Below are 15356 nucleotides of genomic sequence, written 5' to 3' on the forward strand. Positions count from 1 at the left end.
GGCAGCGTTTCTCCCTTCACGTCTCTGTGCTTCATAATCCCTCTTCCGTCTTTTAGAAAATTTAGTTGCTTTTCTTTGTTGGTAGATTCGCTCAGGGGTTGCCATTCTGTTACTATGTACATAAACAACCTTAAATGAGAGACTTAAAGAGTAGTTTCTTGTGATCAGCTCCGACTGAAAAGCAACGCTAATTTTACGTTCTTGTAGATGGACTTGCTTACATATATCATGTAACATTAAGTCAGCCAAACCTTTTTAGCCTTTGACTCCAGACGTTCTTCAAGGATTGATTTCATGGAGTCTATTAAAAAATCCTGCCATTTCTCCTCAGCGAGCCTCCTGTGGGCTCTGAAGATGTGTAAGCCAATCACGGTTCCATAGCAACCGATGTAAACTGTTCCCTGTCACCCACACCTGTGGACTCTCATGTTAGGCATTCCACACGTGCTACACCCATCATGCCCTCAGCCATTCCACCCAGTCCAACTGCCATCTATGGCAGCTGAGCAAGCAACAGTGATGTCAGTGGGACTCCCCAAGCGTAGCCAAGGAACCCTTCTGAGGTTCCCGAGGGGAGGAGGGGAGGCAAGCGCTCTTCAAGACGAGAGTGACTGACAGATTCATTCATTATGTTAACCGGGGCAATACATACATCCTAGAGCTGCCTGCCCCATCCTCTTTAGATACACAGTGCAGGGTATGCAGCTGTCCCAGACAGAATGGATCTGACAGGCAAGAGTTTTCTTTAAAAGGCCTTTTAGAGCTCCACAACGGAGGATTATATGGCACCCTTAAACATGTGGTGGACGACCTTACCTTTTGATGGAACAATCAGGTATGTTTTACAACGAAAGCACTAGAATTGTTTTCTAGCGATTTGTAGGTAATCAAGCCTCTGCTTTATTGCCATTTGCCCTTCCTTATTGCTCCCTGCTTTTTTAGTCTGTTAGGAAGATTCCTCCATCCAGCAAAGCCAAGTTCCTTTCATAATGTGCTCCAATGTAAACAGGAGGGCTCCAGCATCACTTCACACTACATTTCTTAAAAAACCCACCGAGCTGAATTCTGAGTTTTGTATACCATATGCAGACAGACTCAACCTTGAAGAAAAGAGTCTGTCTGAAAGTGAAGGCCTGGGTTAATTAAATGTGCTTTATTGAGAGTGGTGATAGCTTTTCTACAGTGATGTGTTCCCGCCCAAAACTGACATTTCTTGTCTCAAGGTCTCCATTTTACTTACTTACTAACTTGCATCTATACATTTCCATGTCCAAATGAGAACTTCATTGGACTCTTGTCACCTGGGGCTGATACAGAGCAGTGATCCTTTGAGCCATCCCAGCAACCTATCATCCTGGCCTCACAGATTGCCAGCTAGGAATGGGAAGGGTGAAATTTAGGAGCCTCAAAATCAAAGAAGGGGTGCATATCAACAGTGTGTCTGTAAGGAAGGATTTGCACATGCCAAATATTTAATAAAGCAAACTTTTAAGGTGTGTGAAATCAAATTCAAAATACTATCTGTATATAAACTTCTGAAGCTGAGTTTCAGAGAATGAGAACTACTGCTGATGACTCATTCAAGCACTGAGAAAGTAGGTGGCAATGATTAGTCAAAGTTCTTTCTTTAACTCTTGCTTATGGGCCATATCCCATGCCTTCAGTTTTCCTAGCTCCTGATGTCAGCACCAGTCTGGAAAATCTGGGACACGGCTAGAATCCATTATTGTATGATATGATTATGAGGGCATGAAAAGTTTACTTCTGATGCTACCATTCGCTACAGAAGAAGGCTAATAGTAGTGCCTACATGTACTACTTGAGTTGAATTTTTATTTTTATTTAATTTGTTTTCAATTTTGCCATTATCTATGCGGTTATTAATCCCTGTGAACTAAACAAATAATACAGTGGTTTAGCTAGGTAATTTGAGATGAGGGGGCTTTAGTTGGTCATGTAAATTTTTTCTTTCTCCCACTGCTATTCCATATTTTAAAAACATCTAGATTCTTGATTATCTGTGTGGGTGGCTATTTGAGAGAGAGAAAGAGAGAGAAATTTCCAATCTTTTTTTTAAAAAAATAATAACAGCATGGAACATGTACAATTTAGCATTTTAAACTCACTTAAGTGTCATTGTATAATCATGACTGCTTTGTTGATTCCAAACACATTTACTTTGGAAGAAGGACAATTTTGTTGTAGAAACAGATAATAGATTCCAAAAGTAAAAATAATAAAATGAGCATCTTGAACCATATATATATATATATATATATATATATATATATATATATATATGAGAAAAAAGAAGGGCGCCTCTAGATTGGTGTTTTATTGTGGGCATCTTCTGCAACATGTTCTTGACATAATAACAGTAGTGGATTTATTCTGCTTTAGACGTTGTTCTGTGATGCTCCTCCAATGTTATCACATTATTGATGTCTGGAGGAGCTATTGCACAAGGAAAGCAGGACAAAAATAAAGTAAAATGACTGTGGTATGAAAAAGTAGCAGGATGTGCAGTGGCTGAAAGTGAAGCAGTGTGACCACCTCAGAACTTATGTAGGTGCGAACCGTATCAAAAGCGGGATTGCACCTAACCTTCCCCAGGAGCATCATGAGCCCAAGTCATCATGGATGCACAACACAAAGGATGTTTGTGAAACAATAAACATACAGTAAGACAACTCCAGCATGGCCATGCTGGCCCAGGTGTTGATGTGGGGTGCTTTGCTAGTGCCCTCAACACCTGCCATTCTCAGAATTGTCAAGGTGGAACTGTGAGGCCCTGGACCTCAGCCTCTTGTTTGAGCCCTAACTACACCATTGACGTAATGTATGGAATACTGCACCAAGTTCATTGCTCACTAGTTAGAAAATCTTAGAAGGGTCTATGCTTAAGAATGAGTTACTCAGGCTCCCGTAGTTAACAGTGCTGCCCACCACAGTCTTGGGCAGATTTACTCAGGAGCAACTTCTGCTGTATCCTGTGGGGTTTATTCTAAAGCACGTTTAGAATTGCAGCCTTACAGAGCAATCCTAGCAGTTGGGTGTGTTGTGGTTTTTTAATTGATCTTTAAATTGCATTATATGGCTGACGTGTTGTGACTCTTAAGTAACAAATTGTCACCAAGGGTCAAGATTCCAGGGCGGGCATAAAGTTCTCATGGGCTGTTTGCTATGCGAAGAAAGTAAAGAGGTCTTAGGTAACTGGAAATGTTAAAATAACTTTAAATAAGCAATGAGAAACAAGATCCAGTTGTTTTTTTAAAAAAACCCACCATTATATTACAGCATATTATTAACATTTATATGAAACTACTAGATGAAGTTGCCTATTTCTCCACTATGTGGCGGTTATTGTTGGATGGGTTGAGTGTATGTACCAGCCTTAACCTGTAGAGTTTTCTGGGTTGCCACTAAGCCCAATAAGAAAGAAAGAAAAGTTAAATAACCCAGTTAAACTAATTAAAAATTAAATAAATAAAGGAGGGTTCTTCTAGTTCCTGCTCATCCCTCTTCGTCTCTGTGATTTACTTAGCAATAGATTATTTTAAAACTGATTTCACCACAAGAGAAATTTCATTAAAAATGCATCAAAACCACAGGCATTAAACCACAGTTTTGTTAGTCAAGGATGGTTAAATTGCTAAAAAGTGATTTTAGAAACACTCTTAGGTCTATTAGCAGACTTTTATTTTCAAGGATTTTTTTTTTCTGAGCTGCTGATTATGGATTATTCCATTGTGTACAGAATTACAGTGTTTCAGCAAGCTTTCGTGCATGTAACAAACAATAATGATGAGAGAAAACTCTGAGAACATTGCCATTATTTTATCATGTGTGCGCCAGAAAATGCAGGTGTTTAACGTGCAAGAGATAGATTTATCATATGCACTCAGAAGCTTATTTTGATGCATAAAATAAATGCTTGAGGTTTCATTCTTCAGTTAATCCGCGTACAACCTATGAGTGGACTTAAATAAAGATGTGGATTATCAAGGCATATTTTCATAAAAATAAGGTCAGTGGATAAGTAGCAAGTTATTGACAACATCTCATGAACATTCATATTTGCTAATTGCCTCCAGCCTGGGACAGGGACTCAAAGTGGCTTACAGCTAAAAAAGAAACAGCTGAAAACATAGGGGGAAAGCAATCATTAAAGAAAATAAAAGTAAACATTAAAACATACACATTATTACAATAAAAAATCACAGTGCCAGCCCTTTCCTTAAAAGCGGTCAGTTCCCAAAGCCTGTTGGAACAAGAAAGTCCACTCCTACTAGTGGAAGGGCAACAAGGAGGGAGCCGGTCTAATTTTGGCTGAGAGCCCAGGAAGACCTGTTCTCTGCCTTGCTGGCCTTCTCCTACCTGGCCTGGAGGAAAGGAGACTGCCTGCCTGCCTTCAGCTACGAAAGCTGCTGAACAGGCTCTTTGGCTGTGGTATTGTTTAGAGCTTTTGGCTGGGGTTTGTGGTTGCTGTTATTGATACTGATATTATTTTTTGTACCTTTTTTTTTTAGATTCATCATATGATTTATGTGGATATTGTTTCCATTTGGTTGTGTACTTTTTGGTGTGTTTTATTTATTTTTGTTATGTTTGTAATGATTTTAATTTTGTTGCAAGCCACTTGAGCATGGTTATAGCTATGGAAAGGCGACATACAAATAAAATGATGATGAGGATGATGATGATTGATGGCAATTTCTCTAGGAAAGGAGTTCCAAAATCTTGGAGCACCTACCAAGAAGGCCTTCTCCTGCATCACTATCAAGTGTGCCTGTAAGGGGGTCAGGACTAAGAGATTCATAAAAATGAAATCAGATTCATAAAAATCAGTAGACATTTGTGGACTTTTTAACATAATTAAAATATATTTTCCCCTATTTCCTTTGTTGCATATACTGCCTTAGTCAGGGGGTGTTATTTCATCTTTCCATAAGCATTTCTAAATGGATTGACAAAGGGACTTGAAACATTGTGATAAGGAAGCAAGGACGTTTTGAATTTTGCCCACAAAGTATTAATGCCTCAGCCTAGTTCTTTATCCTGGCAATGAGTTCTGCCAAGAGCCAAATGCAGGAAACAATGTACTGAGGCTGCCACAAATCAGAAAGAAAAGTGACAGCACTTGTATGGTGCCAAATGGAAGTAGCAAAATGCAGGAAACATTTTGTCAAATGTCACTTAGCAATGATATCATAAGGGGAATCAAGGAATGGGATTTGCCTGCATACTAGAAATACCACAGTCAGTGGATATGTAGAAGCAGAAATAGCCAAGAGTACAGAGAGACTTATCTTCGGACATTGAATGAAAACGAAAGATCTCTATCCCAGACCAAATGGATGATTCATCACATTATCATTTTACTGCCTAGGCTTAGTTCTTCAGCGCCCAGCTGAATTCTTGTGTATGTTCATGAATCATGGAGGAAATGATGAATTGCTTGTCTGTCAATTCTAACAAAAAGTTAGAACAGTGAGGAATAACTCTGCAGGTTAACAAGTGCATCTTTTGGGATAACATTTCAAAATGGAGTAAATTGCTTTAAATTATATAAAGAGAACAGAATTAGTGGAGGAGAGAGTAAATGGTTATTAAAGTAAAACAATATATTCGAACCAGGCTAAGTATTAATTTATTGGAACTCAAAGCTAACAGCATGGATGTTACAACATCAGACAATTGAAATAGTTGATTCCCAAGACCTCAGAGCTCTGCTGGCTCCTATTGATTCTATAAGGGTTTCGTCCTGCCTCCAGCTGTGGGTGTAGTTCTTACATCACATTATGATGGCTGATAGTATAACTTCTTTTTGCTTGGTGGTGTCGGGTTGTTTTGCAAAGACATTGCTCTGCAGTTGGATTTTTTCATAGACTTCCACTGAAGTGCCGTGTACATCAACTGAGTTATGGTCTTCCTAGATTTTCAGAGTTGTGTCATCTACTTTTGAAAAAGCTCAGAAGCATTTGTAATCCCAAGTGGCAAGATTTTGAAGAATATTTGGTTTATCCAAGGTGCTTGTCAAAAAACCACATTAAGCACTGAGGCACAGCCTTGCCTGTCTCAGATTTAATAGAAAAATTGAGCTGTGTGTTGTCGACATACTGATGACATTGCACCCCAGACTTCCTGATGATGGCTCCTAGTGATTTTGTATAGATGGTAAATGGGGACAAAATACTGCCCTGCATGATGAACACAAGCTGCTCCTCATTCTAACTTGTTTGTATGGAAAAGCATAAAAGATTTAATAGGCGACGCACTAGGCTGTGTAAAAACAGTTTTAGCTTACGCTGGTTGAGGAGTTTTGGAATCCCTCGTAAACCTCCTCATAAATAACTATTACATCAGCTTCTGCATCTATTTTGAAATTAAGGATTGTCCCACAAATTGCTAAGTTTACTCTCCAGAGTGGGATGGAGTCTTTACAAAAATATGGAGCCTAAGAAAAACTAGCTGCCCGCTACCATTAGATACGCTATACATTTTGGCGACTAATTAGGCGTGAACTTTCATACGTATCAATTACACATACTCATTACTGCAGGTAAATTCCCCTACTATGTGGAAGATATTTGGCAGGAACCGCAGGGACTTCCTCTATTGGGAGTATCCTTAGCTTGAACCACTGTAGCTTCCTCTATTATTTCCTTGCAGTGTCACCATGCTTGTTGTTCAGAACAAAACCAAAACGAAATACACGATCCCAGGATTCATGCAGAGTTCCAGCTGAACCAAGCTCCTTGGGACCTTTGGGCAAACCCCTTGTAATGTTGAGCTGATGGTAGAATCTTGAGAAATGGTAGCTCCCCCCCTTCCCCCCTTTTTTTGCTGCAGAGTGCTTTTTTAAAAGTAGCTGGATTGCTTTGGGGGACTTTCACTTTGCCTGATTTTGCAGACACGAGTGAGTTTACCCTTTTCAGAATGGCTGCTGTAACTACCCCGTAGTGTTTGTGAAGCAGAGCTTACTTTTTCAAAGTCATTCCCTGTTTTTCTTTGCTCCTTATTCCGAGGTTTGCACAGCTGGTTACTTTGCCATCTTTATGGCTTTGTGAAAGGTTGAGCCCCCTATTAGCTCCGTCCTTTCAGGAAGCCCTTTGCTTCGAATTCCAAGCGCCAATCACTCTCTAAGGTGCCCTTCCTTTTTATTAGCAAACTCAGCCTGTTCATACAAGGCACTGACAAATGATTGCACTGGTTCTCAAGGCTTCTGCACTCTTTGATAGAACTGGAGCCTTCTCAAAATCCAAACTCCTATTGGAAATGAAATGGACATCCAGCCTGGGCTAGAACACTCTCCACAAAAGTAAATGATTTATATACATTGCTGGCTTCTTCCCCTATAGCATAATGATTTGGCTTTCTCCGTGGAACTTTATAGCAAGGCAAGGCAAGCACGCTGCAGGATTGTTGTAGTCGAAAGCTCCTGGTGCCCTGGAATGTTTTACAGATGAAGAGCGGTATTAAAAAAAATTGGGTGAATAAATAAAACAAGCAGATGTTCCCATTGGAACCTGCAAATCACAAGTACTTTATCTCTAAATTTATTCTGTTGGTTCTGTTGACAGACCATTGTCTGTCTCAAAAGCAAGAGTCTGAAATGTGCAGGCATATAGCTGTCATAGCTATGGTGTGTTCTGCATGAAAGCTGTCATAGCTATGGTGTGTTCTGCATGAAGTGTTCTAAGTATAAAAGTTTTTGTGTGTTCCCTGCGCTCTTTTGCCAGGAATGGTCTCTTCCCTAATTTTGGTGGTGAAGTTGATTTTCACACACAGTTCCTTTGTCCACATAATAAGCTCCATTCATTTAAATAAATGGCAGGATTTGTGTTTACTAAAATATCTGGATTGTGTTACCTATTTACAACCTTTGCTGCATGCTAAAGCGTTATGCAGATTGCAATACCTCTTTTCTAGAATAAGAATTGCCCATGCAGTTGGCCCCATCCACATGATTTTGCTATTAATAAGCATACCACAGCAGTCTCATATCTTGTCACAAGGAAGCTTCTCCCTTCCACAACTTTATAGACTTGTCTGGGTGGATCAGAGTGTTTGGAACATTGGACACACAAATCAGTGTTTATTCGGAATCAAGCCACAAAATAAAATATTCAGCAAAGTATTTGTTAAATCAGTTTGAAAAAATATCCAAGTGAAAGAAGCAGTGGCATCCTAATTAGGCATTCCTGGCAAGGACTAAGCTAGGATCCTTAGCACTTGGATTCATTCCCAACAATGTGCATTTTAGAGCTGTGGTTTATGAAGCTTTATTTCCCCCTAAATAAGAATTATTAAATCAGTGCTATCTAATATAAATGTGCATGCGTAAAGACACAGCCTCACATACGTATAAACTGTGGAAGACCACAATTTTTTGCTTGGCTATCTACTTTCTGTTATGTTTGGACATGCCTGAATGAAATGCTACTCTTTTAACTTTGAAAGTTAAATAAAGGGTGTTCCTTGTGTTCATGTTTAATTTGGGATTAATTAACAATCAGCTGAACCCTGCCCAGATGTATGTGCAGTCAGTTGCTGTAGGTCACTATTTCTCTTTCTCAACCACATTTCTAATCTCCAACGTGACTTTCAAGCACATGGTTGTTGCTTAGTCAAATCATGCTTGGAAGTAAATAACACTTTTTTTTCTTCCACTGTAGAATGTTTTCTTCTGTGATCTCCTGGTAGGATTTTTGTGAAACTGAATATTTTGCTACAAGTCCATGCCTCTGGGTCCTGAACCACTACAGAAATATAAACCAGACTGTTTTAATAGCTGCCTGTTAGTTTTTATTAAAAAGTATTAACTTTAGCAACTAATTAGAAGTAGTGACATTAACAAAGTTTGCAAACAATGGGTTCATAATATGAATTTTCACTGTTTTTAATGCTAAGACATCCTATTTGTGTTGGATATTCTCATCCTTAAGCTTTTACTCCAGTCGTAGTTAATAACAAAACGTATTTCAAGTTAATGTCCCATTTCTGCCTGTTTGCGAACAGCATTTAGCAGACTAGGCTGGCAAATCCTATAGCAGCTATTGGTTCATGTCCAGAACTCGATTACTTTAACTCTTTACTCATTCAATATTATGTGAAGCCATCCTTTCTATTTGATCACTGCATTATAGTCCAGTCTTAGTTGTTTGTATATGTTGGGGGTGATCTCCCACTACAAACCCTGCCTCCTTCCCCTATAATTACTTACCAGCATTCGGTCTACTTCAACATGGGGAGGAGTTCTGGGGGGACAATGGGTGATATGCAACACACAACTGAAATGTGTGCCAGTTCCCTACTGCCAATGCTGCTGCTACTAAAACTGTGGATGTATCTTCCTCCTCCACATTCCTGCCTGCTATCCTCCCACACTACAGTTTCCAAGTGACAAAACAAAAACTCACATGTGCCAAACCATTGTGAGCCCATTTAGCACTTTCCCCCATTGCTCATAGGAAAAGCTTATAGGGACCCAGGTATTATTCGAGGTAAATGGTGTTTCTGCATCACTACTAGGGAAGACCCAAATCAAACTGTTACCAGAGTGCATGGATACAAAGCTGTTTACAAAATAGGTGCAGGTATTGAGATCCCCTTTCACTGTTGCCTGGTATTTGTGCCTTAAATGTGTTGCCATTACTGGAACTGCTACCACAAAGAAGCGTGTGGAGGCTCCTCAGATAAGCAGCTATTTTGTAAGAACAGGTTCTCAGTCACAGACAAGCCGACTCCACTTCCTCTTGCTCAGTGAATTATAAGAAATTGTGACACTGATGTGAAAGATAATACTTCCAAGGAACTTCCTCTCTTTCAAGTAACATCTTAACATGAAATGCGGCCTTCTTTAAATTATTGACCCTCTTGTAAAGCTGTATGTGTACATCATCTCCCCTTACACAGTTGTCCTTTTTCGGGAAGACTTGAGAAAACTGCTTATGCCAAACAGTATATTTCCCCCTCTGCAGACATCTCGGGGGTGGGGTGGGGGAGGGGGGGGAGGAATGCTCTATTTGGGGATAGTGGCTTGAATCCCCACTGCTTTCTCCAAAGGAAGAAAGCAAACCACCTTGACTGCAATGTCACATATGGTGCAGGAGGTCGTGTTTTACATGGCATGACCTTGCAGCACAGATTATTTAAATCCATTGATTTCAGTGGGTCTACTCCAAACTACTATTGGATGTCACCCAGAGAAAATAACTCTCCTGCTGTAGCCCTTCACAGCACTCGGAATAGAACTTTATGTGAAAGCACGTGGTTCCTTTTCATTGCCTTGAGTTGGAAGGGAGGGTGAGTACTCTCTACTGCTTAGAGATTTAAAGCTGCACAGATATCTACATCTATATAGCCATAGCTATACAGTGGTACCTCTGGATGCGAACAGGATCCGTTCTGGAGCCCCGTTCGCATCCTGAAGTGAATGCAACCTGCACATGCGCAAGTCGCGATTTGCCGCTTCCATGCATGCGCGTGACGTCATTTTGAGCGTCTGTGCATGCACGAGTGGCGAAACCTGGAAGTAACGTGTTCCGTTACTTCCAGGTCACCACGGAACGCAACCCGAAAACTCTCAACCTGAAGCTACTTCAACCCGAGGTATGACTGTATCTATGTCTATATCTGTGTATGTATCCTCCAACAATAGGTGCCCACCATATTGGACAACAGCTCCTTTGCTGGCTGTGACTGATAGGAGTTGTAGTCCAAACCATTTGGAAGGCATCATGTTGATGGCTGGTATATGAATAGAATAGAATAGAATAGAATAGAATAGAATAGAATAGAATAGAATAGAATAGAATAGAATAGAATTCCCAGTTGTGTTCCTTATTTATTTCTGGGTTGGCACTATTTTGGAAGACAAGAGAAATAGTTGTACCTAGAGTAGTAGTAGTAGTAGTAGTAATAATAATAATAATAATAATAATAATAATAATAATAATAATAATAATAATTATTATTTATACCCCACCCATCTGGCTGGGTTTCCCCAGCCACTCTGGACAGCTTACAGCACATAAAAAATTGTAAAATGTGCATAGCTGTTATACGCAGGTAATCTCAGTGTTTTTATATATATATAACTGAGATACTGCAGTGACACCCTAAATGAAGATAAATATAAATTTATTGAACAGGTGCTGAGCAGTCATGGCAGCTGCTCTTTTTCTTTTCTTTTTTTCCATCTTCAGACTAATGATGCATTGTTTTGCTTCGGACTTCCTGTACCATTTCCAGCAACAATATCATGGCATTTTTGGCAGCTGGCAGCCATCATTCTACACACACACACACACACACACACACACACACTCCTGGAATTATGCTATGTGTCAAAGCATTATACCAAGGGCATTCAAGGGAAGGGCAGAATGGTAGCCACAAGTGGCAGCCACTGAGAAAGATTCCACTGGGGCCACAGGCAGTGGCAGAAATATACAACACTTATATTGCTTAAAGTGAAAAAGAGAAAAGCACCACTTGCCATCATAAGCATGCCACGTGAACCAAAGGATTTGGCCCCAAGTCCCAAAATCAATAAAACAGCCCCTCCCTAAATTTGCAACCTGCAAATGAGGTAGCGGATTTAGCAGGGGCTGTATTTCAACCCTAAATATAATTAGAACTTTCACAATCCTTGCACCAGCAAACAGGTTTATGCTGGTGCATAACTTTTGAGTCAACGACTATCATGGGTTTTTAGAAGTAATTTTTATGACCAAATCAGAGGTGCTTGCTACCTGTAGTCCAGACAGTTACTAAGTACTTAAAGGTCACAAGCCTGTGTTCAAATTTACATAAACTTGCATATACTAATGTGGTTGTATTGGTGTTTCTCGGCAAATTAAGATGGCAGGTCACTGGAGCCCCAACCTCTTATAAGGAAACTACTTTTTCCCTTAAGTTTGTTTGTTTTATTATTTTGTGAAAGGGAGAGGAGATCCATGCCCTCCCTGGGCCACACCTGCCTGTGATTCTTTGTGGGTCCCTTCAGCAGAATCCTTTATTTGTTTACTCAGAAGTAAATCTTAGTAAGTTCAACGGGACAAATTTATCCCCATAAGTTCATTTAAGACTGCAGCTTTAGAAAAGATTTTAAATAAATGCTTGTTCCCCAGATCAAATGTGCAAAGGCAGGAAAACAATGGTAGTGTACTACAGTCAAAGGGGGACACGGGTAGTGCTATGGTGTAAACCACATAGCCTAGGGCTTGCCGATCAGAAGGTCGGCGGTTCGAATCCCCGCGACAGGGTGAGCTCCCGTTGCTCAGTCCCTGCTGCTGCCAACCTAGCAGTTCAAAAGCACGTCAAGTGCAAGTAGATAAATAGGTATCGCTCCGGCGGGAAGGTAAACGGCGTTTCCGTGCTCTGCTCTGGTTCGCCAGAAGCGGCTTAGTCATGCTGGCCACATGACCCGGAAAAACTGTCTGCGGACAAACATTGGCTCCCTCAGCAAAGTGAGAGTCGTTCGTGACTGTATTTAACTGTCAGGGGTCCTTTACCTTTACCTTACCACAGTCAAATTTTAAATCCCTCTGGAAATCCAGTTCAGAATTTCCTTGTGACTTTGGCATGAACTAAAGGGGAGTTTAAAGTTGGTTAGAAGAAGCAGGATTTCCATTTTGCCAGTTTAAATAAAAATCCAGTATTTCTGTGGTTTCCTGTTAAGAGACATTTCATTGAACACCTAACTGAATAGATACGGATTTAACAACAAGAAAAATCCCTCCTCTTTTAATGCAAACGATCTTTCTGCGGCGAGGATTATCACAGCTGCAGAAGTTCAGGGAGTTTACTTCCAGTTATTTTTTCCTGCCCGTTTGTTTTTTATCTGAAGTTAGTTTTTTTAAGGGAAAACTGAGAAATGCAGATTGATTGCCTAATCTCACTCGGTGACACTTTAAAAGTCTTATAAAAAATCTCAACGCATGATTAATGCTTGAGAGGGGACGGAAAAAAACCCCTTTGCTTACGAAGAACTTGCTTTTCCTCATCTGTTCTGTGAGTGCATAATGTACAATGCAGATGAGACTGTCAGAGGTCCCTCCCCTTACATCCCCTACGAGAGGAAGTTTGTTGATGTAGTACTGACATTGCTTCTTCAAAGCCAGCAAGAACAAAAAGAAAAGAGAAGAAAGCCCATGAAACCACAACAGCCACTCCAAGGCGAGACGTGCATTGATTTGTTCTGCTGGAGAGTGGAACAGTAGCTCGCAGAACTCCTGATGAAAGAGCACAGCAGCAGCAGCACCTACAGCAGCGTCGGTCCGAGCCGTGTCAGCGATTCCACCATGGAAAGCCTGCAATCACTCAAGCCTAACTACATGCCTGTGTGTTTATTTGCAGAGGAATCTTATCAAAAATTAGCAATGGAAACTTTGGAGGAATTGGACTGGTGTTTAGACCAACTTGAAACCATTCAGACCTACCGATCTGTTAGCGAAATGGCATCGAATAAGGTAAGAGGAAAATATCTATTTCCCCCCAAAATGGTTTGGAATTTAGTTGCATATGGATTTAAACTCCCTCCCCCCCCCCCACATGTACAGCTGTATCTGCAATCAGACCTGCTACTGATTTTACCAAAAACAAAGTTAAAGAAAATGGGTGAACTCTTACACACCACCTCTGCTTCTTATTAACGCTGTTAAATATTGGTAGTTCCTACCATTACACTATGGAGGTGGAGCAGTAGACATGTGTGGTGTCAAACTTTGCAAGTTCTCAAGCAGAACACAGTTGTATCCAGAAATCAAGTTTGGTCTTTGATTTTGTTAAATAGGTGTTGGGTACCTAGGTGATCTGTAAATCGGGGGTGGGGGTGGGGGGTGGATTATTGTATGTATTTACATACTCGGAACAATTCCTGATTTTGTATTAATTATCCCTTAGATACCTAGGAATAGCAAGAATTAGGCAGTGATATCAAGTTAAAGGAGTGTTTGTAGGAATGGAATTTAAAATCCTGATGGGATTATAATTGGGACAATCAATAACTTTGGAAATAATTGCTTTTAGTAAATTGTCTGTGGTGCTGATAATTACAGTACAGTTATCTTTGCAGTTGTCATGCAGTAAATATAGTATGTATTGCTTTGATTTCAGTTACCGCATTGTACATTGTAAAAGAAAGGTGTTCTGGTTTTGTATATTAGTAGTTGCATGTGTAATGACAAGTCATATAAAGTGCTGCTATGTTAGGAGGCACATTTCTAAAAGGGATAAAAATGTGCTGTAGAAGGTTGGCTGATATGCTTGTGTGTCGTATGTATGCCTTCAACAAACCACTTGGAGAGCCATGCTGATTGTATGGGTTTAACTTAGTAACTAATTGTAAAATTTCCCCATTATATCTCTTAACACCTTATCCTTGTACAGTACAGTGGTACCTCAGGTTAAGTATTAAATTTGTTCCAGAGGTCCGTACTTAACCTGAAACTGTTCTTAACCTGAAGCACCACTTTAACTAATGGGGCCTCCCGCTGCTGCCGCGCCGCCAGAGCCCGATTTCTGTTCTCATCCTGAAGCAAAGTTCTTAACCTGAAGCACTATTTCTGGGTTAATGGAGTCTGTAACCTGAAGCGTATGTAACCTGAGGTACCACTGTATAGTTAAAACCTGCCGCTTGGACTGTATTTACACCAGAGTCGCTCTTTCATTGGCTACTAGCCTGAATATTGATGGATTAAACAAAAGGCACCCCTACTTCCCTGAGGCCATGGGCACCTTATCTGCTGTGATCCCAGGCACTGTTCAACAGAACAGTCTTTTGCACTGTTAATGCAGTCAGTTGAGCTACAGCATACATGATTCCAGAATCAGATATATAACTTTCTTCAGGTGCACTTATTAACAGTGGTACAGTGGTACCTTGGGTTACATACGCTTCATGTTGCAGACGCTTCAGGTTACAGACTCCGCTAACCCAGAAATAGTACTTTGGATTAAGAACTTTGCTTCAAGATGAGAACAGAAATTGCGCGGCGGCAGCAGGAGGCCCCATTAGCTAAAGTGGTACCTCAGGTTAAAAACTGTTTCAGGTTCAGAATGGACCTCCAGAACAAATTAAGTTCTTAACCCGAGGTACCACTGTACGTGGCATTTTATGATAAGCAAGCTATGGGGCCCAATATCTTATTCTGTTTCCTTCTGCAAAGGTATCAATTTTCACACGCTGTTTTCAACATTTTCTTTAACAAAACCCTCCTTTTAATATCCAGCCTTCATAGACCCAGCCACAAACTACCTACTTAACCTTGCTCAGGTCACCATCATGCACTTTGCTGCTTAATAATAATAATAATAATAATAATAATAATGTATTTGTACCCTGCCCA

At 40.3% G+C, this 15356-nt stretch overlaps 1 protein-coding gene across 8 annotated transcripts in view; it reads left to right on the forward strand.

Moving 5' to 3' along the window:
* PDE4B (phosphodiesterase 4B) overlaps nt 1-15356 on the forward strand; it is a 266609-nt gene that overhangs the window by 217740 nt on the left and 33513 nt on the right. For 5 of the 8 annotated variants that reach the window (XM_083510505.1, XM_083510506.1, XM_083510507.1 and 2 more), the window contains one exon: nt 13366-13478. In XM_083510505.1, the coding sequence (XP_083366631.1) occupies nt 13366-13478 (113 nt within the window). Of the gene's footprint in view, nt 1-518; nt 836-4530; nt 4583-9925; nt 10309-13365; nt 13479-15356 lie in introns of those variants that run through there. The other 3 variants (XM_083510510.1, XM_083510509.1, XM_083510512.1) reach the window with 3 other exon arrangements.

This window comes from Podarcis liolepis (assembly GCF_965112155.1).
Source record: "Podarcis liolepis genome assembly, chromosome: 6".
NCBI classification, from domain to species: domain Eukaryota; kingdom Metazoa; phylum Chordata; class Lepidosauria; order Squamata; family Lacertidae; genus Podarcis; species Podarcis liolepis.